Source organism: Panthera pardus, unplaced genomic scaffold, assembly GCF_024362965.1.
Source record: "Panthera pardus isolate Hobbes unplaced genomic scaffold, ASM2436296v1 HiC_scaffold_18, whole genome shotgun sequence".
In the NCBI taxonomy this organism is placed as follows: domain Eukaryota; kingdom Metazoa; phylum Chordata; class Mammalia; order Carnivora; family Felidae; genus Panthera; species Panthera pardus.
The window spans coordinates 31452682-31476402 of NW_026526743.1; the positions used below are offsets into that span (position 1 = coordinate 31452682).

The 23721-nt window shown below is 44.1% G+C and overlaps 1 protein-coding gene across 4 annotated transcripts in view; it reads left to right on the forward strand.

The window, feature by feature from the left end:
- The window catches only part of FTO (FTO alpha-ketoglutarate dependent dioxygenase), a 391598-nt gene that overhangs the window by 186622 nt on the left and 181255 nt on the right, over positions 1 to 23721 (forward strand). For all 4 annotated transcript variants that reach the window (XR_008423371.1, XM_019455928.2, XM_053906114.1 and 1 more), the window contains exon 7: positions 5126 to 5245. Coding sequence is in view for 3 of the 4 variants with exons in the window: in XM_019455928.2 (XP_019311473.1) it covers positions 5126 to 5245 (120 nt within the window). In the remaining variant the exon portion in view is untranslated. The remainder of the gene's footprint in view (positions 1 to 5125; positions 5246 to 23721) is intronic.

Consider the following 23721-nt stretch of genomic DNA (forward strand, 5'->3'; position numbering starts at 1 on the left):
TATGCTGTTTTCCTTCTTAAAAATGGTTTGGTCTGGGGCACCTGGGTGGCTCAGCTGGTTAAGCGTCCGATTTCAGCTCAGGTCATGATCTCACGGTTCGTGAGTTCAAGCCCCACGTCGGGCTCTGTGCCGACAGCTCGGAGCCTGGAGCCTGCTTCGCATTCTGCGTCTCCCTCTCTCTCTCTGCCCATGCTCTGTCTCTCTGTCTCTCTCTCAAAAATAAATAAACATTAAAAAAAAAAAAATGGTTTGGTCTGGTCAGACCTGCATCTTCCTCGGAGTTCCTGGGAAAGAGCCTTCATGGGGTAGCTCTTAGTAGATTGGACATTAGCATCTCTCCCTCATCTAACATCTTGCTCAGTGAAATAACTTATTTCAGGTGTTGTGGTGAGACATTAACCCCAGCGGGCATGTTCACGCATCCCCTGAGGAACCTGCGTGAGCTGAGCTGGGACCAAATCAAGAGCCCCCCACTGACTTGGCAGAGAAAAGTAGATGACAGTTGCCTACCTGTGGAAGTGATGGAGGCGTTTACAATGAATGGTGAGGTAGCGTCTCATAAGTCACGATTTTGAACTTTGCTGTTGAATGCCTGAGGTTTCAGGTAGGTGGGTGGATTCCGTTTCTTCTTCCCCTTCAGACTTTTCCTAGACATTTTTAGGGGAAAAGTTTTTCTTGACTGATCTTCTCTGAGACCGTTCCAGGTACAGATTAGTTAAGAGGGTGATGAAGGACAGTTGTCCCAGCAGTCCCTGTTGTGAAACGGACACTATTGTGAGCATGTTTTCATTTTTTACTGATGATTGAGAAGGCCCTTCAGGAACCTGCAAGGCCTCTAGGTTGTCAGTAGGCCTTGGCTAATTGCTCATCTTTGTATTGTAGCTGCTCAAAAGATTGAATAATTGTGAATTTCCTTGAAGGGGCTGTCCAGAAGGTGGGAGTTTGGTGTCTAAGCATCGTGAGCTCTGAGAGAACCTCAAAAGAGTTGCTATGTGTTGTCTCCTTGACGCTCCCATCTCTGGGGATCTGCATCACCCGTGGAGTGTTCGTGGCCCCAAGGCAGCCATTACCCTCCTCAGGGTTTGTCTCTAGGTTCTGCTCTGATAGTTCTGAGCTTCCCGGTGCGGGGTTGGGGGGGGGAGGGAGGGAACCCTGGGTGCACCCTGGAGAAGGGATGAAGACCCTACTCCTTTCATGCTTAGAACTTTATTGGTCAGTCACTACGGTTGACCTTTGATTGTTTTTTCAACCCCGGAAGCGATAAGGCTTCCATTCTATTCCGAGTCCTGACGCTTCAGCTTTCGTGGGGTATCCACCCTGCAGCTTTCTTTTCTTAACCCCGCGGTTTAGGGGAAAAAAAATGAAAATAACTTTTTCTTGTTTGTTTGTTTGTTTTTGTAACTCAAACTCTGAATCAAATGGCTGGAAGTATTCTATGCTTCCTTAATTAATTTTAAGGAAGCAGCCAACGACGTCTGTTGGCAGTGGGGGAAATGGCGAGGGTGACATTTGTTTAAAATCCTGTAATGTTTTTTTTTTTGCCCACAACATTGAAATGAAAAAGTCAGGTTATAGAACCGAATAAAATACATGCCAGTGGATTTGATGCCCAGAAAGATTGTATCTCATGGGAAGTACTTCAACTCATGAATAAAACTCTGCCGGGAGTAAGTGCTCAGCGTTGAACTTTACTGACTGGCCTCTCTGGAAGGGGGGTGGCCATGAATTGACATGGATGTTAAAACTTTTCTTGCTAAGAAAATTTTATCACGTTGTGAGATCCTTGGGGACAATAAGTTGTAGGCCTTGTTCAGTTTGCTTTCTTAGCATCTGGCAAGTGCCTGGCATATAGTAGCCCATTCATTATTAACTCACTAGTCCTCACTCTAAATCTATGTGGTTATTATGTGATTGTCTTTATTTTACGGGTGACATAGCCATTTGGTACCGGAGTCCAAGTTTGAACTGGCTCCAGGGCCCTTATTCTTTTTTTTTTAAATTTTTTACAAAGTTTATTTATGTAATATTTTTTGAGAGAGAGAGAGAGTGAGCAGAGTAGAGGCAGAGAGAGAGGGAAAGAGAGAGAATCCCAAGCAGGCCCCACGCTGTCAGCGCAGAGCCCGACGCAGGGCTCAAACAAACCATGAGATCATGACCTGGGCTCGAATCAAGAGTCGGACACTTAACCAACTGAGCCACCCAGGCGCCCCGCTTCCTTATTCTTAATCATGGCACCGTCTGCTTCAACTGATAGCTGGGCACCTAAGGAGGAAGCTGAAGTCCTGATTTATTAAAATGGATGGGGTCCTCCTTTGCATTCTTGTCTCATAGCAGAGTCTCCAGGTATGCCCCTCTCCTTCCTTCTGCGGCTTTAATTTACGGAAATCTAGACCCTAGTGTACCCCAAAAGGTTGAATAAACTAATTACATATGCTGATCTGTTTTATTTCTTGGGATACCACGATTGCCAGGGCTTATAAGTTTTGTCTTCACCAATGAAAATAACCAGCCCCCAGATAAGAAAACCTTTTGAAATCTTTGCAGCTTGCCCTGACATCGGGCGTGATGCTTTGCTAATAGGCTGTTCCCATAATGGGAACCAATTTCACACAAAATCTATTAAATAGAACTCTTCTTGTAGTGAGTAATATGAAACCTGCATCTTCAGAGAAGTTGAACTGCCCTGTGTTCGCTCTCCTCTCAAAGCAGTGTGGTTTACTGCTGTTACCAACTGTCTCTAAATACCACAGATAAGTTTCGGCAGCTATTGTCTTAATATTGTCCACATTCCTTTTTTTTTTTTTTTTTTCTGTTTAAACAGCTTTAACTGAAATCAGTTCTACATATCAAACAAACATTTAGTTAATGTAAACTGAAACCCTTTCATATGACTGGGTGTTCTCAGGTTAGTTATTTGAGCCATTTTCACCATTGGTAAATCTTCACAAGTTGCTTTTGTTTGCCTCGCGAAAGTTCAATATGGATAAATACAGAAATTCTTTGTGGTAACAGGTAAAGGTTGTACTAGTTGGACTGTCTAGGGAACACGATTACCGTAGCAAAAGTCAAGACGACCCAACATTAACCTCTAAGCTGTGAAAGCTCAACATTTCTTTAGAGGGCAGAGGTCAGAAGAGTTGTGGGGATAAATAGAGTTGTACGTTGACAGTAAAATTTGATTAAAAAAAATTTTTGTTAACGTTTATTTATTTTTGAGACAGAGAGAGACAGAGCATGAATGGGGGAGGGGCCGAGAGAGAGGGAGACACAGAATCTGAAACAGGCTCCAGGCTCTGAGCTGTCAGCACAGAGCCCGACACAGGGCTCGAACTCACAGACCGTGAGATCATGACCTGAGCCGAAGTCGGACGCCCAACCGACTGAACCACCTAGGTGCCCCTGTAAAATTTGATTTTTCAAGGTGAAGATGAGTTTTAGAAGATTTGGAAAGTGGATAGAAAACAATTTCTTACCCTTCCAAAGCTTTACTCAGCCTCTCCTCTACATACATTGGGGTTATTTCATTTGCAAGGGACAAAAAAAACCTCAACCTGAATTGGCTTAAGTATAAAAGGCTTCTGGGACTCCTGGGTGGCTCAGTTGGTTAGGCATCCGACTTCAGCTTAGGTCACGATCTCGCGGTTTGTGAGTTCGAGCCCTGCGTTGCGCTCTGTGCTGACAGCTTAGAGCCTGGAATCTGCTTCAGATTCTGTGTCTCCCCCTCTCTCTGCCCCTCCCCTGCTTGCACTGTCTCTCTCTCTCTCTCTCTCTCTCTCTGTCTCTTTCTTTCTCAAAAATAATAAATAAGCCTTAAAGAAAATGTAAATAGGTTTAAAAAATAAATAAATAAATAAATAAATAAATAAATAAATAAATAAATAAATAAAAGACTTCAGGAATAGCTTGGTCAAGAGCCAGGTGGTATCACCAGCACCTGGTTTTTATCTTTTTATCTTGCAGTTGCTTCCTACTGGGTTGTCTCCATTTTTCCCATTTGGTGGTGACATGGATATAGAATGCTTTTCCTGGATCTTCTCATGGGATCTAGACTTAACTGTGATTGAACATTCCGCAATTGTCTCCATACCCAGTTCTGTGACTAGAGAGATGTGGGGGGCTGATTGGCTGACACTTGGGTCACACACTGCATCCCTGGTGTTGGGGCTGGAGATCTACCCGGACCACGTGGACTGAGACTGGGGAAGGGGGTCGGTTACCAAGTGAATAGTGAGGTTTTGCTAGAATAGAAGGAGGAATGTTAAGGAGGCAAATAATAACCATAATAATAACCCTATAGGTTCATAGGAAGGAAAAGCAATTGTTAATGCCTTCACTGTTCTTTCTACCTATTGACATGTGCCCTGACTTGAAAAGTAACAATTTGAATGGCTGTAGGTTTAATGGATGCCCCATAATTAACTTTGCATTGTTTAGTTATAAGGGCTAGGACTCTCACCAGCTCCTCCTGGTCCATGGTAAATTCTGTATTTATTTTAAATCTAAGAGATCTTGAAATTGGCTGTCTCATAATATATGTCTGTTTTGCTCTAAATATCAGTGTTTAATAAAGATGTTTAATAAAGATATATTTTGATTCTATCTTCCCTGTCCCACATTGCGCAGGCTGCTGTATACTTCAGGATCTCAGTATTTGTGTTTTGTCTTGCCTTTTTGTAAAATTTATTTATTTATTTATTTATTTATTTATTTATTTATTTAGAGAGGTAGAGGGTGCAAGTGAACCAGGGGCAGAGAGAGAGAGAGAGAGAGAGAGAGAGAGAATCCCACGAGGGGCGGGGAGGGGTGGGGGAGAGAGAAATGGGGCTCACCCGGGGCTCGAGCTCACCCCGATGCGGGACCCAAACTCACGAACCATGAGATCATGACCTGAGCTGAAGTCCGACGCTTAACTGACTGAGCCACCCAGGAGCCCCTTACGACTGCTTTTCTCTTGGCTTTGCAGAAATGCTCTGGAGACTCCCCAAGTTCTACTGGAAACCAGTTAGGCCGAGCTTTTCTCACCCTGTGGCGATTAAGTTACTGGAGGAGAATCGGGTGACAGTGTTGTCCTTGATTGCCCCTCATGAAGGCATTGTAACAACTGCCTTCTCTTTATGGCCCACAGGTTGAGTTCGAGTGGCTGAGACAGTTTTGGTTTCAAGGCAACCGATACAGAAAATGCAGTGATTGGTGGTGTCAGCCCATGGCCCAACTGGAAGAACTGTGGAAGAAGATGGAAGGTGTGGTAAGTACCTGAGGTCCGGGGCCACATTTTCTGGGACGCCGAGCTGTGTGACCCCTCTGCTGCCTCATTTGCATAGGCAAATACATAATTCATTATCCCAAATTATTGAGTTAGGTAACTGTTCGCCAGGAACAGCCAGGATTTTGCCAGGACAAGCTCCCTTGAGTTCAGTGGGCGTTTTCTTGAGTATTTCCCACATATACGGCACCATGCTGGACGCACGGTAGGAAGTGACGAGGAGGGAACCACGATGGAACGGTAAGATTTAAAATGCCTTTGCATTTTTAGATGCACCGGGCACTGTTCTAAGGGCTTTCCCTGTATTAACTTCTAAAGTTCGTACAGCAGCCCTACGAGGTGTAAAAACCCTTATGAGCCTTAATTTATAGATGTGAAAACTGAGACATTGAGAAATTAGGTGCCTCGCCCAAGGTCACAGAGTAAGCAGCAGAGCAAGATGGAGACCCTGGCAGTCTGGCTCTGTAGCTTAACTGCTGCATTCAGTTTAACAAGGAGAGAGACATGAATATAGCCAGGTGTTACATTAGCTAAAATGAAAGCCTGTAATAGAGATTAAAAAAAAAAAAAAAAAATCACAGGCCAGAGGAGGGAGTATTAAATTCAGGCCACTGGACCAGGACTGTTGTGAAACAGCAGATGTTGCCTTTGGGGACTTTGTATGGGGAGGCGTAGGGTCAGATAGGGCATTGGGAGAGGAGCATTAGGCTCCAGGAACTGTACAAACGAGACTGGAAATGGGGCAGTCCAGCGCGGCCAGAGCAAGGGATCGGGGTGGGGGGGGTGGGGGGGGGGAGTCAGAAGCATAGCTGGAAGGCGAAATTGAGGCCACTTGCCAGTTTTGAATTAAGTCTCAATTTAAATAATAGCAGTAATGGCAGACCCTTATCTGATACTTATTAAGGACCAGGCACTATTCTGAATGTTTTATGTATCACTTATGTAACTTTTACGGCAACCCCATAAAGTAGGTATGATGGTTCTCCATTTCATAAACCAGGAGACTGAGCCACAAAAGGTTTCCATAACTTCCTCAAGATCACACGGCTCATAAGCGGGGGAACGGGGATTTGAACCCAGGAAGGCTGGCTCTAGGGTCACGCCCTTCACTGCCTCGCTGCTCTGCCTCCAGACCGTTGAACTTGAAATGTAGTGGAAAAGTGGTAAAAGCCTGCTGCACCCTGGAGGTGGTGCCCGCACAGACTCAGACTTGTTCTGGAAACAAGGATCCGATCTGCGCAAGTGGGGAGCTGTGGCCAACCTCTGTTATAAAACCGAGGTTTTATAATGAAAATACCAAGTCACCACCCTGGAGGGGTCTTAGTTTGAAAGTCCAGGTCGGAATCTGGACCCTAGCTTTCCAGACATCTCTTCGGATGTTTAAATCATGCCTTTCGATGGATCTGTGTCTGAGGAAGGAATGTTAATAATCCTTCTTTTATTGTACTAAGAGTATCACAAAAATGGATTCCGCCAAAGACCTGAACCTCAGTATAAAACCGAGCATTGTAAAACTGAGCTGGAAGTAATGAAAAGTCCATGCTTAAATCTCCTTAGTTCTATTCCTAAAACTAGCCTGTGTGGAGTATGCTACATTTTTATGGAATGTATATATAAAGGCAACTTCATTTACAGGGCATATTTTTTTTACGATGTTCTTCTCGGCTTGTCCATTTACATATGAGTTAGAAGAACCTCTTTATTTACCAGACTTTGAGTCTGAGACATCAGGTGGACTTTGGGATTGTAACTTGACGACTCCACGTATTAGAATTGGCAAATTAATAAGAAAAGAACTCACTGATTTTGTAAAATAAATAAATACGTCACTAAATAAAAATTTATTTTTGCACCACTTTTGTTCAAGGGTTTTTTGTTTTTTGTTTTTTTTGTCTTTTAAAGAGAAGTCTTGGGTATTGTGAGCTTACTGATTATATTCATTATGAATTCATTTAAAAGATTTAGTTGTCATTTTTTTTTTTTTTAATCGGACCATGGCACATCAGTTAGATGGAATATCTTCTGTTTACTTTATAACTCTTGTGTAAAAAAATACCCAGAAGAAGAGCAGTCTTGGGAATTCTCCAGAACGAGCTTCCTTGCAGTTGGTGTGGCATTACTGAGTGTTCCGAGTGAAATCAATGGTCCCAGTGTCTCTCCTCAGCAAGCCTCAGGGTGATCATTATCAGCAGAGTGGAGGTTTGGGCCAAACATAAAAGGGATGATCCTTCTAAATTAAATTTAAGCATGGCTCCAAGCCTCTTTAAATGACTTTTAACAAATTCATAATAATTTATTTTTGCTATTGGAAGAGACAGAAGACCATAGTCATTGGGCAAGCCTATGGTTCTGTGGCTCTGTTAGCTCAATGCCATCTGGTATTTGTGAACTGGCCCGGCCAGTTCAATTCCTGCTTTGTACCAGCCCACCTCATATGTTTGCACTTGCAAGCAGTAGGGGGCAATGTTGAGCTACCTGTTTGAGGCCTCAAGATGCCGGCCTTTCAGGAAAATGCATACAAATGTACCATTAACTGTCAAGAATTATCCCTGTTGCTTCAAGTTAGCTGTAATCTCCAAGATTCCATAACACAGGAAATCAGTTGTGGGTTAACAAATTCAACAGCAATTTAACATAAAAAGTGCAGTTTGGTGCACATTTGGAGTCTATAGAATTAGACTAATCTGAACAGCGTTTCTGAATGTAGTCCCTTTGCTTCCAGGGAATGTGTTACTCAAAATCGTTCTCCTTCTCGACAAATGATTCTTCTTTATCTCTGTGCTTTTTTAAAATGGTAAAAGCATGTGTGTCTGTTGTGGAAAGGCTTCTCTAATTAATGCATTTTGTCTGTGCTGCCCCGTAGCGTGGGTCTCTTTCGGTGAAAACAAAACAAAAAAACCCCAGGCGATCCGCACATCACTTTTCACCTTTTGCTTATGAGTAAAGCAGCCTTGGACGGCCCTCGTACCAGGACTTGTGTTGTGATTTCTCTCTGTCTCTGTGTTGCCTTTTTTCTTTTTTCTCCCCCCACTTTGTGGTTGGAACGTGTAGTCTCAGGTTGGATGCAGAAGAACGGAAAATGCGCTTTGAAATCGCCTTTCCTCCATTAATGGTAATTGCTTCACATGTCATAACCAGTCGCATATTTCAAAAAGTTTAGTCCACTGCCTCTAAAACTCCTCCAGCCTTTGCTTCCCATTCCCTGTCCCAGCAAGCACTGTTTTTATCACACTGTTTATTCTTGCCATTTCTCTCCCCGAGGATAGTTTTACCCTGTGCTTGCTCTTGTGATGTAAATGTTAAACCTTATATTTGAATGGCATTCTGATAAAATATCGTATTTTCCCTGAATATTACCTCATGAATTTATGAGCCATTGAGCCCGAAGCAACACAACCCTTTCTTACAACCCAAGAAGTTAGCCTTGCCTTTTCTCTCTTCTTTGCTCCCTCTTCAGGAAGGCACTATAATGCCAGAACACTGTTCAAATGTGTGTATTTTATTTTATTTTATTTTCTCCGGCCAGCCCACCACCTCACAACCAAGATTAGCGTCTTAGGAGGAGACTCTCCAGGATAAGAGAGAGTTACCATTTGAAAGAAACCGTACAAGCTTTGCTTTCTGGGTAAAGAGAAATATGAAAAGCCGAAGTCTCCCGTGAGGTGAGGAAGTCTTGCTGTAGCCAGAGATCCAACGGATAGGCCATGTGTCTCTTAGGGTCTGGTATCGCGCTTTGCAAAACTGACATTTATTTTACCCATAAAAACGTTTTAACACCATCAAATTCACAATGAGACGGAAAAGAATGCTAGGTGCGATGGCCTCTTAAATTGACGACATTTATTCATTTCCTTTTGACCTTAAAAAACAAAAGGTCAATTTAGTGTAATCCGATGGAAATATTCTAGGATAATTTCCGGAGTCGACATTTTCGGAAGTACTGATGATTGATATACTGGAGAGAAATTTCTTCATGCTTTTCCAGGTCCTGATCATTTCGAATGTTTTGAATTGCATTTCATGTCTTGACAGTTCTTGCTGGGGACCACAGTGCATTTATATGGCAGTTGGCCTTAATAACCTTTATTGACTTTAGTGGGTAGGAGCCAAGATGGGATCATTTTAATATATCCGTTTTGAAACGGTGTAAAACACAACATGTAATTATGTTAGGTAAGCTATAGGTAACTTAAATTCTACCCATTTGCGTTAAAATTTTGGCACAGGAGAGCAGAGAGATGTGGAAAGTGAGTAGGTGTTTTATTTAATTCTGTTACCAGTTTCTTGTTGTTGAAGTCTTAAGAGAGGAAATGGACTTACGGACGTAAAGGTTGTCCTTTACAAGTCAGTTATAATAGTTTAATTTCAAGATGAGTCATGTGTTTTTCCTTGTCATTTTGGCCTGTGTAAACCATCTGGGAGAGTTCATGCCAGGTGGCTGTCCACTGCTGTCTGGTGGAGCCTTTCTTGGTATAGGTGACACAGTCATAGGCAGTGATTGAGCTGAAGAGCAGTTTTTGTTTTTGTTTTTTTTTTTTTGTTTGTTTTTGGAGAGATTAATGACCCTATCATCACAGTGTGTTAGATTAAATTCTTTGTAGCTGAGTAGAGGAACGAGGCTGCTTTCTCACGTGCTGAAATTATACTGAGTGTAGTGGTATTTGCTATTCTATTACAGTTCCATTAGCTAAGTTCATTTTAAACTATCTTCTAGGATTAAAGATTTTGGGGGGTATGAGGAAGAAAGCGATATAAATGTTAACTTTTTGTCCTTGTTGATAGTGAAGTCACCAACTCCTATTTATATGTGTGTGTGTGTGTGTGTGTGTGTGTGTGTATCCCTTATGCCGTTGATGTATATACTAAATTACATTTGCACACATCACCCTGTCTTCCATTTTTCAGCATTAGCATTTCTGATCTAGGAGCAGAGTATATTATAGTAATTTAGGAATTGGTAGGAGATGTCTGGTGGTTTTAAATGAAAATTTAAGTTCCCTTCTCCCCTTTTGGACTGGTACAGTGCTGAGTGGCTCAGAATAAGCACAGATTGGAAGCAGGTAAACAGTCACAAGCACCCAATAATTCAAATTATGTACACAGACACTGAGTTTGGGGACCCCTGTATTTATGTGGCTTTGGAAATTTGGGGAAAAAAGAGAAAGAAAAGGCACTTTTCAGCTACAGGGGCTAAAAGTCCATGGCTCCCATTTTTTATTATCTTAAAGGTGTTCATTGAAGATTGGTTCTTTCCATTCTCCTCCCTCCCCACCCACCCACTGCTATTCCCCACAGCTGTATTGTTCTATTAAGAGTAAAATATCTGAGGGGAAATTGTACGTGTAATTCAGCAATGAATTTCTAACAGGTTTTGGTTCCTTCTTTGATTGCCTTCTAAATTTCTCACAGAGTTTTCCAGGTTTTCCCTCAGTTGCTGCAGACTTAGTAATGAATTAAAAAAAAAAAAAAAAAGCATTGTGTCTCCTGTCTTTTTGGGAAAAAAATTTACAATTCCAAGAGAATTCAGGCTTAAGCTTGAGAAACAGAATGTGCATCGAAAGCACAAAGGAGTATGTTTATGATTCTCTTTGAAGTGTTTTTGCAAGTGGATAAGGAAAATTTTAGAAACCGTCTGATAGTGTTCAGGGTAAATACTTAAACCCCTTTAGAGAATTTCACACACAGATACTGTGCAGCAGAAAAAAGGGATACTTATGTTTCTTAAAGCTGCTACAGCCTACAGCTTTGTACTTAAAGACAGAGGTGTTGAATAGAATTCTACTGAGGATACATCCAGTGACAATATCTCCAGGAACATCAGAGCGAACCAGTGGGTAGGACTTTCTGTTTTTAACCCTTACATGAGCTGTGTGAGACTTGAGCTCTATTGGTACCAAGTACTAGGATGTGCCTGTTACATCCCCGGCATGTTAAGAGGATGGCTCAGGTGCCTCTGCTCTGCACACAATAGGAACAAGGCGAAAAACACCGAACATGGTGAGACACAGTGACGGGAGCCTGGAAATTCCAAGTGAAAGGCTTGCCATTTCTCTTCACTCTTGTTAGCGTGTGCAGAGAAAAACTGGAATAAACAACCAAGGTTGCTGTTTTAGCCTTGATTTGATTCCATAGGCTTTAGCTCCATTTCGCTAGCCTGTGTTAGATCCACACACACACACACACACACAGACACACGTCTGCGCACGCACACATGCACCTTTCACACGTGTTCTGTTTTCTTTCCGATAGACAAAGGGGGTTGTTTTAAATAATTTTAGCGACACTAGGATTCAGATTGATGTGTGAAGATCCTGCTACTTTACCCTGGGGTGCTGTTGTAGCCTTGGCTGCTGGAATTTATTTTGGATTCCTTCGACTAGCAGCCCATCACAGCATTTCAGATGTGAATCGGAACCCCTGGTCTCAGATGGGAGTGTCAGTAATTTCCGTCTTGGTTTGTTTTTTCCTGGAAAAGATATGGCATAAAATAATTGTGTACCTTATTTGCTCTAGTTCGTTTGGCCGGGGGTGAGGTGGGGAGGGGGGCCTTACCGTCAGCTCTAGCCTGTCCTTTATCTTATTATAAATACCTTTGAGATATTCCAGAAGAATCTTTGTCTAGAAGAAGGAAGTTGTGTTAGAAACAAGTCAGCAGACCTACAGTTTTGAAAGAAAAGCAAGATTTCCCAAGGATGTTGTGCCAGCTGTTGGGAATATTCTCAAGATTATAGGATCTCTTTTTCGCCAGGTTGGTTCGTGAATGGTCCCTAAAACTGTTAACCCTTGAAGAAAATTATTACGATGACCAAATGAAAAAGTCGGTAACATATAAAATACTGCACACACGCAAGGCGTCACCGGTAGTGATTTTAGAAGGAAGCGTAGACAGTCCTCAGTTTAGGAGCCCTTACTTAGAGGTCATTTGACTGAGTTCCCCTTAGTGACAAACTCTCTTCCTTTGCCTCATTTCCCTTCCTTTACAACCGGGGTCAGTCTTGGAGGTAGAGGGACTCAATGAATCGAAGCTCAGTGCTACTCTGGTAATGTTTCTACCCCACTGTGGGCTAAATACTTTGGGAAGCTTGGCTGGGAATCTTTCCATATTTTGCAAAAATGTCTCTATGGAGAAATGTGCTCCCAGTGCCAAAATCTGACTTACCAGAGAGCTCTGGGAACACATTAAGTCGGCTCTTCCGTGCATTAAGGGTAACATAACCATGATCCTGCTCTCTTTTTGTTGACATCTGCAAAAGAATGACCTTTTTTTTTTTAAACCAAGGGAAACCTGATACGTTGCCCTTTCAGTATTTCTGAAAGTATCTCTGTGATCATTTGGAGATGATGTTTTTAACACCATCGTTCCCCTAACACGTAAATTATGATGGACTTTTTTTGTATTTCCTCTACATGATCTCAGCCCATCTGGAACCACCTGTGACAATCTCATTTGTAAATTTTTCCTTGATGTGTATAAAAATCTCAGATAACATCCACCTTGTTTTGGACTGATTGACAAAATTAGCCTTCAGATAAAAATCTGGAGTATTATGGAAATATTCAAAATTAATTTCTACTGTTACAGGCATATCTGCTCTGCTTATGAGGACTTGGAACAGGTGGTAGGCTGATATTACACATCCCTTTACTTTAAATATTATTAATTTAAATGTGCAATTATGAAATACCCAGAATTATGCATCAGATCTCTAACAGATGTTGGGGGATTAAGAGGGCTTGTATTTTATTTAATGTCATCAACTTTTCACGCAGTTAACAGTGAATTTTTTAACGGATGGAGTTGATGGGATGTTCCAATGTCTGCAGTAGGGTCTCCTGTCTTGGAGACCTGAACAGTAGTTGGGCAAGGTGGGCTGTGTTTAGCTGTCTAGTAATAATGTCTCAAATTTAACATACCTCAAACCAAACTCTTGATTCCCATAACCCCCCAGCCTTTCTCCCAGTATCACACAGGGCAGTAATTTGCACTGTCCAGTCGCTCAGCCTATAACCTTGGGGTTCTTTTGGTTCATCTCTTGATTTATCGGCGAATCCTGTTAACTCTGTTTTCTAAGTATTCATGATCTGGCCACCTTTCACCATCCCCTGTGCTGCTGCCTTGATGAGAACCACCATCATTTATAGAAATAGTCTCTCTGCTATTACCACCCTATGTCCATCCCTGTCAGAGTGTTCCTTTAAAATACAAAGTCTGGCGTTTCACTCCCCCGGCCCAAACTCACTATCATGTGCAGATATCCAGCTTCCTTGCACCGGGGGCCAGTGCCCTGCAGGGTGTGTCCACCCCCACCCCGTACATTATTTCCCCTCCGTCCCAGTCCTCCACTCGCCTTCTTACTGTCTTTAGGAACACGCCCAGCCTCCTCCTGCCTCATGGTCTTTGCATTCGCCGTTGCCTCTGTCTGGAATAGTCTGCCCTCTGTTAATTTGCATGACTCACTTCCTCCCTCCATTCCTGTCTCTCTGCTCATGTCACTCCTTGGAGAGAGCTTCTTACGGTAGAGAATGCCTTGCCCGATTCCACCTTGCTTCCCATCGCTTCCTACCATCTACCAGGATACTTGCTTGTTATCTGCTTCTACCTAATATGGTCCCTGGGAGAGAAGGACTTTGTTTTATCCGCTGTAATGTCTCCAACTCTTACAACAGTGTCTGGTACAGAGTTAGGTGCCCGACACTTACTCGTTGAAGAAATGAATCGATGTTAGGTCCACGTATGAGTCGAGCCATTTCCTCACACCCACGTGAAGCAGCATGGTCTTTAATAAATCCCTTTTAACTCTGTACATTTCCCTAAAATATTAGGTCCTGCTTCGTAGGAATATTCTGGGGGGGGGTCAGTTTTATTTTTAAACACATGTAACCCTCCCAACAATACCCCCAAACGCCTTTAACATTTAAAAAATAATAATATCGAGAGTACAGAGGACGCATGAGAATGTCCTGTTTTATGCCTTTGGCATTTACACGGAGAAGACCGAGCGGCCGCTGGCAGACAACTTACGCAAATATGAAGGAAAAAAAATGTTTTAAGCGTGAGACGTAAGTAGGTTATTAGCAACACTGCTCCCAGAACTTAGAATTGTGGTGTTTTGTCTCGCTCGTCGGCATCCCTCATATTTTAGATTTCCCTCTTCTTGGAAAACTTAATAGAGTCAAACTGTCAAGAAATTAAATGAGTTCTCCCACAAAGCTTGGACTTTTTATTACCAATTTCCAAAAGTTATATAGGGAAAGCAGTATGTGCTGGACAGGTTTTGGGCACAGAACTAGGGAAATCTCTGAGGAGTAAACTGACTTCCGCCAGACAAGCTGAAAACTGATTAAAATATTTATCATCCTTTGGGTATACAACAGCTTTTGATGATGGAAGGCATATTAATATTCATCTTTGCTGCTTGTCTACACTTCAGACGGATCCCAGGAAAGGATGTTCAGATGACCAGTTTTCTTTCCTCACCAGGAGTCCTTGAGACCCAGTACAACTTGGAACCAAGAAATGCCTTGTGATGTGATTGAGTGAGCTTTTCCTCTGGGGGCTGGGGATGGGGGAATCCAAACCAGGAGAGACCTTTGGGCTGGAAAGCTTTAAAGGATTACTGCTTTCTCACAGGAAGTCTTTTGCTGGAACAAAAGGAAAAGTTTGGTCGTAATTTCACAAGCAGGAGAACTGCCGTCGCTGAGTCCAGGAGGCAGAGCCTGGCCCTTTGGGTGAAGTGGGGGGATCAGAGCCTTACACAGGATTTCGGTGTGGATGCCACTGGGGGCTGAAGATTTCATTTCCCCTCTCCTTTCGCCTACGCTTGTGAAGCAAGAAGGAGAGAAGTAGGTAGTGTTCGCTGCTGACCCCAAGGTCTTCTGACTGGTTGCTCTGGAGTGTTCTGCCTGACTCTTGTCTCGAGACAGAGTAAATATATAAGGTATCTGCATAGCTAGGCCTAACTAGCATAGGATGGCCTGCTGTGGTTCTCAGGATCGGTCTTTAAAAGTTTTTTTCCGGGGCACCTGGTTGGCTCAGTCAGTTAAGCGTCTGACTTCGGCTCAGGTCATGATCTCTCAGGTCCGTGAGCTCGAGCCCCGCATTGGGCTCTGTGCCGACAGCTTGGAGCCTGGAGCCTGCTTTGGATTCTGGGTCTCCCTCTCTCTCTCTGCCCCTCCCACCCCCCCCCCCCCAAAACAAATACGTATTAAAAAAACTTTTTTTTTAGGTTTTTTTCCTTTGACGGGAGAAAGAATCCAGCTTAATTCGTTTAGTTAGTTAAGCAGTGTTGTTTTCTGTCTAGATTAGAATAGCCTTGATTACATTTTTGGGTGGGGGTGCACATAAGACCTCTGAAAGAAACTGACCCCTTTATTGAGCGGTCTGCAAAACCTGGAAATTGAATAGAATGTTCTCATAAAAAAGGGTATGGTGTTAAGACCCTTACTTTCTATCTTTTAAATCTGAAACGTCAGAATCTGCCCCTTTCGCATTTTTGTTTTTATCATTCCACACTGAGACATTTCTATGGGCTGTACCTTAAAGATATTTGGACAGCAATTATATTTGCGACCTATTTCAATAGAGTGGCATCAGGAAAGAAATTGCCATTCTTCATTCTAGTCATTTCCTCATTCGCCTGCTCCACTTTGTGCAGATAAGTGTGAAGTTCTACAAAAAGCCAGGACTTCTGTCTCCCAGGTTGATAAAGCACAAGGCTGTAAGTAATTCAGAGGAAGCAAAATCAAAGGGGAGAGTGGATTCCGACATAGGCCTTCGGGAATACGAAGGGTTTTGATAGATGGAGATGGTTGGAGGATATTCAGAGATGCGAGAAGCAGAGACATTGTAGTGGGAAAACACAAAATCTGCTCCCAAACTTGATTAGACTGGATGGAGAGTGGTCCTTGTGAGTCCAGTAGCGAGAGATCAGATTAGGAAGATTAGCAAGGACCCGTTTCTAATGCATTTCTTGGCAAGATACGGGGCCTTCCCCCTTTCATGATGCCTTCCTGTCATAGTCCTGGAAGGCCAGTCATAATCATGTGCAACTAAAAATAGAAAGAAAACTATTTTATCATCTTCATTGGCAAAGGGGACACAAGTCAAAATTCGATTATTTGCACTAATGTCAAGACCCGTCTGCATCCCGAGGACCCGAAATAAGCAACTCTGCGCATTTGCACGAGACCTTGCAGAAGACCTCATTACAGACGAGTGGATGTTTGCCCATCAAGCTCTTTGTTTCTCACAAATGGAACACCAGCCGAATAATTTTGGATTTCCGTCAGGGGCTGGTTCTCCCCACGGGCGAACCATTTAAGATTCTCTTCCGTTTCGGAACCTTAGGTCCATCTCATTTTATTATTCTTATTATCATTATCATTATCATTATTATTATTATTTTTGGTACGGGAATTGTATTCTGGAGGAAATGACAACTCCACTGTCTCTTGTAGAGGTGGCAGTTTTGAGGACTGAAATACGTGCATGAAAGTATTTTGAAATACAGCCGAAGTGTCATTCATGAGTTATTCGATTTGGTGCAGGATAGCGGGTGTGGTAATCTATCATTTCCACTGCTGAACTAGACTAGTTACTTCCCCACGCATATCTCCCCATTCTTTGGCTAATGGCCCCACATTAGTGCTTGGACACTCCATGCTGTCCCCTCTTCGCCACCGCATTTTGGCACGTCAGCCACACCACTTGAAACACTGAGTAAATGTTCGGAACGTAAACGGTGGCTGTTCACTCGGGTCTCTCCCACCTTCATGTATAGATTTCTGCTGGACCCTCATTCTTTCCCTCTCTGTGACGTTATTATTTTCCAGTGACCGGTGTTATCACTCTTGAGTCACTGTGCGCTAATTCTTGAGTGATTAATAACTCTCTCTGAGTTTGTTTGTCGGACGTGGGCTTCTGCGGGGTTGCCTTGACTCTGATTCTGTTCAGGAATCTCAGGTCTTAAGTTAACTTAGAGGCCACCATTCCCTCTCCATCTGAATGAGGTGAAGAAATGCCGTTCTGGGGCTACCGTTTCATTTCACGAGAGACCCTTCTGATAGTCACCCCCAAGTGACGCTTCGCCGGCGAAACAAACGGGCTTCGTGGTTTTTAAAGAGGCTTCCCCTCTGATATCTCTTTATTCCTCACGAGAAACTGGCCAAAAAAAGAGGGGCTCCCGGGTGGCTCAGTCGGTTGAGCGTCCGACTTCGGCTCAGGTCATGATCTCGCGGTCCGTGAGTTCGAGCCCCGCGTCGGGCTCTGTGCTGACCGCTCAGAGCCTGGAGCCTGTTTCGGATTCTGTGTCTCCCTCTCTCTCTGACCCTCCCCCGTTCATGCTCTGTCTCTCTCTGTCTCAAAAATAAATAAATGTTAAAAAAAAAACTTTAAAAAAAACATTAAAAAAAAAAAAAAAGAAACTGGCCAAAAAGAAACTGCCAAAAGAAACTGGCAGTTCTTTGCCAAAAGAAACTGCCAAAAGAAACTGGCAGTGTTTGCCACCATTCCCAAATGTCCCGGTGGCCATGCCTTCTCTAGTGCTCCTACCAACTTTCAGCTGGACGTGCCCGTAGCAAAAAATGCGGACGTGAATGTTGCTCTGGACCCTTTCCTCCGCCGTGGGCTTGGGCCCGACGTGTCAAAATCGGGCTCTTTCATGTTGAGGAGGACACACTGTTTCTGCCTGTCCGGCATCGCTTTTCCCTCCTCCGACAGCATCTGCGCGTTACGTTGTGGACGCACTCTCCTAGCTGCTGTAGGGTGAGGTGCGTTGCCTTAGCCGGCCTGCTCCGTGCACATGTGGTGAGCTCTTTCAGGACTGTGTGCCGGCACGTGTCCATGGTGCAGGATTCCCAAAGTATAGAAGCACAGAAGTCCCCACTCATTCCCACTGCCACCCTTTTCCCTTCCCTGGGGCCTAACACCCTTCACGATTTTTTTTTTTCTGTACCTTTCTAGAGATATTCTCTAGATAGTAAAACCTTGGGTTGCGCACAACTTGTTCTGCACGTGTCCCCTAAGATGAGCAAACCTTTCTAATAAGTTTTGACTTGATGAAGGAACAAGGTCTTGCACTATGAGTAGTACCTGATGCTGAATGTCACGGGATCACAACCGAGCCATTGGTTCTCCTCCCTGTCTGTCTGTCTCTGTCTCTCTGTCTGTCTCGCTCACTGTGGGATTGTGGGTGATTGTTTCCCATGCTCAGGTGTCTCAGGCCACGGTGTTTGGCAGAAATCAGTGATTTTTCAGGACACTGGAAGGTACCCACGACTGGCAGTAGTGTATTTTTTGTCACTTCGAAGCACTGATGGACAGTCCTTTGCTTTTCTAAACAAGAGTAAGCTTAGGAAAGCTTGGCTTCCTTCTAGGTCAGGCTGCCTGCGGATATAGACCCTTTCCTCCGCTGCCTTATTGCCAGTTACATTAAATACAGTAAATGACAAGTGTTTATTAATACTGTTCCGTCCTCAACATCTGTGCGAGCGTATACAGTGGCCCCCATGCAGAAGAAGATTCCATTGAGCCAACAGATTGCAGTGATTCCGTTAGTGATAGTGAAAGTCGTCCTACACGGTAACCCTCCTCTCTCTGGTCTCCCTCACACCAGCCACGAAGGTTTTCCAAGCTAAGTGCCGGTTAATCTGTGTATTTTTCTTTATATTTTGTATTTTATTACTTTGTATTATATTACAGCATCGTAATCATTTTTATATGAATATTTTGGGGTTGTGGAATGAATCATCTGAGTTTCCATTATTTCTTATGGGGAAATTCGCTTCGATATACAAGTGCTTTGGATGGCAAACATGTTTCCGGAACGAGCTGTGCTTGCAAACCAAGGTTTTACTGTACCTACGAACATTTGTGTGTTGTTTTTCAAATGAATAGCACTCCGTCTTAGAGGTCTTTCCATATTGGTACATTCTTATAAGTGATGGCATGGTTTTTCATAGTGTGGCTTCATAATTTAGTTACTCAGTCTCCTACTGTTTTCAGTTTTCTGCTTTCACAAATAATGTTGAAATGAATACCCTAACACATGAGATTTTCATGTATAATATCTACGGTAATGTCTAGGAGCAGAAATGCTGAATCAAAGGATATATGTATTGTTAGTTTTAAGAGGGACAGTCAAATTGTCTTCCGTAGAGTTTAAGCAGAGTGTGTGTGTGTGTGTGTGTGTGTGCGTGCATGTATATGTATACATATGTAGAGTTGATGTGATCTAGTGTTTGTCTTCCCTACATCCTCACCAGTGCAGTATATTAACAGACTTTTCGCAACTATGACTGTGTCTTTCAGTTTTCATTTACATTTCTCTCATCCCTGTTTTGCGCTCAGAGAGACTGAGGCTCAGAGAGATTAAGCGACTTTGCCAAGGCCGCAGAAGTAGTCAGCCACAGAGCCAGGGTTTGTGGTTTGCAGAGGCGGTCTGGGCCCAGAGTCTGCTCTCTTAATCACTAAACTTTTAGCTAAAGTTCCATTCTGTTACTTGCATCCGGAGAATTCTGATAGAGGTAGAGGTTCTAGTGAGGAACACTCCTATTTCCTTGGCAGGCAAATGTGGCAAACGTTCTTTTTTATCACGGAGTTGTGTGCCAAGTCAGCTGAATGAGTGCGGGTGATCCGAACAATGGCCCTGACACCGGGGGACGTTATCACGTGGTGGAACTGTATTCCATACGGATGTACGTGGCCCTTTACCCTGCCGAGTCTTAGGGCTTCCTGCTATAGCGGTGTGCGTCAATGGGAAGGGAAGGCGGGGCTCCTTACCCCTGGAGACAAGGTACGTTGCTGATTTGCTGTTTAAAGTTATGTTCTTGTTGGAGTCCATTCAGGACTGAGTTTCGGTTGTGTTCTGACAGGCCGAGCCTCCTTGGCCTCCCCTGCCCGCCTTCATTCTTCTTCCACCCGTCAGTCTTCAGTGGGTCATTTCAACAGTGCTCGCTGTCTGTTTCAGAGCCTTTTTCTGCTTGGCTCCAGAAACGTGGGTTGAAGCCTTTAGCCTGCACGTGCAGTTCCTAGGTAAGAGTTCATTTCGGGAAGGCCCTGGAGAGTACAGAGATGAGTGGGGAGTGGTTGGGATTCTATTTTCAGGGAAAGGAGAGGACTAATCGAGGTCTCAGGAGGGGTGGAGAACTTTCCTTTGACCCCCTCGGTAGACTGTGTCGGTAGACTGTAATTCTTGGGCTAGGTGAGGGCTCCTTTACCACTCTGGGTTCTCCTGGGTCTCCCCTCTTGCCGTGTTCTCTCTTGCTGCATTATGAAGTCAGGTTCCATGGCTGGCTGTATCACCAAATCAGTTCGGTTTGAGCCCCCATCACCTCTGAAGTCTGCACGCTTAGGTATTTTGGAGTTGAGAGCTTGAGCTCTCAAGTTAGGCTAGGGTTCGAGCCCTGCCTCTGTCCTTTAACTGTGTGTGATATTGTAGTCACACCGGGAGTCTCAGGTTTCCCCATCTGTAAAATGGGGATAACGGAAGTACCTCGCTTAGGGGGTCATTGTGAGATTTGCCCAAGGTGGATGAAACATGGAGTGTTTTGCACCTTGCCTGGCATATTTTTAGCATGACTGTTTTGAACCTATCCTCTTTGTTCATTCCTCCGGCCATCTGCTCATTCGGTGTCCCCTTTTCTCTCCCCTGAGTCGTTCCTATAGCTTTCTGAGACTCTTGTCCCTTCTTACGTTGTGTCTGCACATAACCTGTGCCTTCCATTCAGGTCCCTATTCAGAAGTCCTCTCAGAACGGCTCCTTGTCTGTCTTTTTACTCCACTTAATTTTTCCTCAGAGCATTTATTAATATCTGAACTTTTGTCTTACATACATGTAAGAACAAAAGCACCTTGAGGGCAGGGGCTTTGTCTTGTATAACCGCTGTGTCCTTGGTGCTCACAGAGTCAGAACCCGACACGTGTTTGCGGGGCGGGTGAAACACAAATGCTTTGTGGGTACAGGCTTTCTCTGAAGTACCTCTTCTTATGCTGCTGGGGCTCTGCACATATTTGTTGAATGGCCTGCTGTCTCCCTTCTTTTTGATCCAATCCATTTTGCAAACTGCCTTCTTTAAAAACGTTTAGCAATTATCCATTACCGACTGCAGAAGCCTTATCTCTTCAACCTTCTCTGGAATATAATTTGTCTGCGTTAGAGGTGTTCCGCATCAGGATGTACCTTAGAGCCCCCGGTGCAACTCTTTGAAGCCATGAGGACCATCTGTCTCCAGGGATTTGGGTTGGTATCTATAGCTTTCGATCTTGGCTCTACATTCGAATCATCCAGGATTAATGTTTTGAATGTATCCTGTGGACTCCACCTCCAGTGATACTGATTTAATGGGTCTAAGCCGTGGCTCTCAGTTGGTTGTCGTATGTTTCGAAAGCCTTGGAGGTGATTCTGACACGTGGGCAGGATTGAGAAGTCTTGTGTTCATCAGGTACCTGACCTCTCTCCAAATTAGCTTGGTTGCGTGGACGGATACAGGAACGTATCAGCAAATCCACGGGCAAGCGGTCTTACTTTCAACCAGCACAAACGTACTGAGTGGCTGCTACGTTTCCTAAATTCAGTGGAGAACTCAGGAGGGAGATAACCATATTCAGAACTCACATACAAGGTGGAAGTCGATGTTGATAAAAGATAACAAGCCTAACCGATGAAAGCTTGGAAGACGGTGGCATACATCTGGATGGGTAGGATCTCTGAAGGCTCTGTGATTGGCAGGGACTTCTGAGTTAAGTCTTATAGGATGGGCAGGATCCTGGCAGGTAGAGATGGGGATGGGAAGAGATTGCTGTGGAGGGAATAGCATGTGTAGGGTAGACACAGGGACGGTGCAGGCTGTATTCAAGGCCCCTACAGGAGGGGCCGGCAGTCCCCCAAAGCTAGTCTCCTTCTAGAGTTCTTGATCTCGGGAAGTGGTACCACCACCCACCTGTAGGTCTTCACGGCAGACGTCAAGGAATCATCCTTGCAACTCTCCTCTTCCCATCCCACGTGCTCCAGTCTGAGAAATTTTTACCCCTAAAATATTTCATGAGTGTGTCCACTCCTGTTCATTTCTGCTGCTGCTATTCTCGTCCAGCACACCACCTTCACGCCCTTGGGCTGTTGCAGTAGCTTGCTGTGTGGGTTTCTGTGTTCTTCACACAGTTACCAGGGCAGTGTTTCCAAATAGAGAGCTAATCATGCCCCCTCCCTGTGCAAACCCAATAATGGGTTCCAGTTGCTATTAGGATAAGGACTGAAATATTGTATCCTCCGTCAACCTTTCCTGCCTTACATTCCTTCTAGGCTCTTTGTTGTCCATACTCCTTACCTTACTGGCACTTTCTCGATGAATCCAGCCTGCTCCCTTCTTTTCAAGGCCTTCACACACGTTGCCTCTTCTTTGAATGTCCTCTCCCACCAAAACATATGTATAGATTATTTCGACTGATTGCTCAGATCTCACCTCAACTTGCCACTTCCTTAGGAAAGCCTCTCTTGCCCTGTCTGACTAGGTCAAGTCCCTATGCTGTATTTCCCTGTGACCATCATGAAAGCCGTGTCCGGGGGCTCCAGGTTTATTCTGGAGGCACTGGGTATTTATGGCAGATAAAACTTGAGAGCGCTTATCTGTTTCATGGAGATCCAGTGTTGCTAGACGCAGTAAAACAGCAGAAGTGACTTGGGGTAGTTAATTTATGAATCTCGTTAACCATCCCTTGACAAAGAACAGGGAATGGTTGATCACGTTGTAAAATAGAATGTGAATAGCCATGCTGTTTCTTTGTACAGGTTCCTTCCAATTATCGGACAAGCCAGTTCCACACTATCAATTTGGGTACTGTTATCTGCGGTAAGATAGCCCGCATCAGATTTTCCTTGGAGGAGGCGAGTCCAAAATGCATGACCATCCCATGTAAGCCTTATGATGTGGCTGGTGCCCAGCTTTTTATAGGCTGTGAGCCAATGAGTGAATTGGTGAGGACGAGCTGTCTCTGGTGGAACCCTGAGATACCCTCCGGATGCTCCTTTCCTAATTTCAGTGTCTTTCAAACGTCACTCACCTTAGACTTCAGGAAAGGCCAGGGTTCCTGGGGTGGTCATATTTTTCTTTCCCTTGCCAGGTAGAGGCAACCCTAGGAAGCTTGGCCACCGACTTTTCCTGTCAGAAAGGTCAGAATCCATCGTCCTTGTTACTGCCATATGCTTGTCTAGGTTGGGAGTCATGTGACAAAGCAGGAACTATCAAGGCCTTGTATATTTTGCCACCTGGGAGCCACGCAGAAACCTGGACAGGGGTTTCGGAAGTGTCCTTTAGATGCCATTCTTACCCTTCTTGTGCTGATGCCCAGAATTGCCATTCAGCTTGAAGGGACCAGGACGTTTTCCGGCCCAGCGTCCCCCTGGCACACGTACAAGAACCCCCACCCTGACTGAGCTGGAATCTCCTGGTGAGAAGTGATTTGT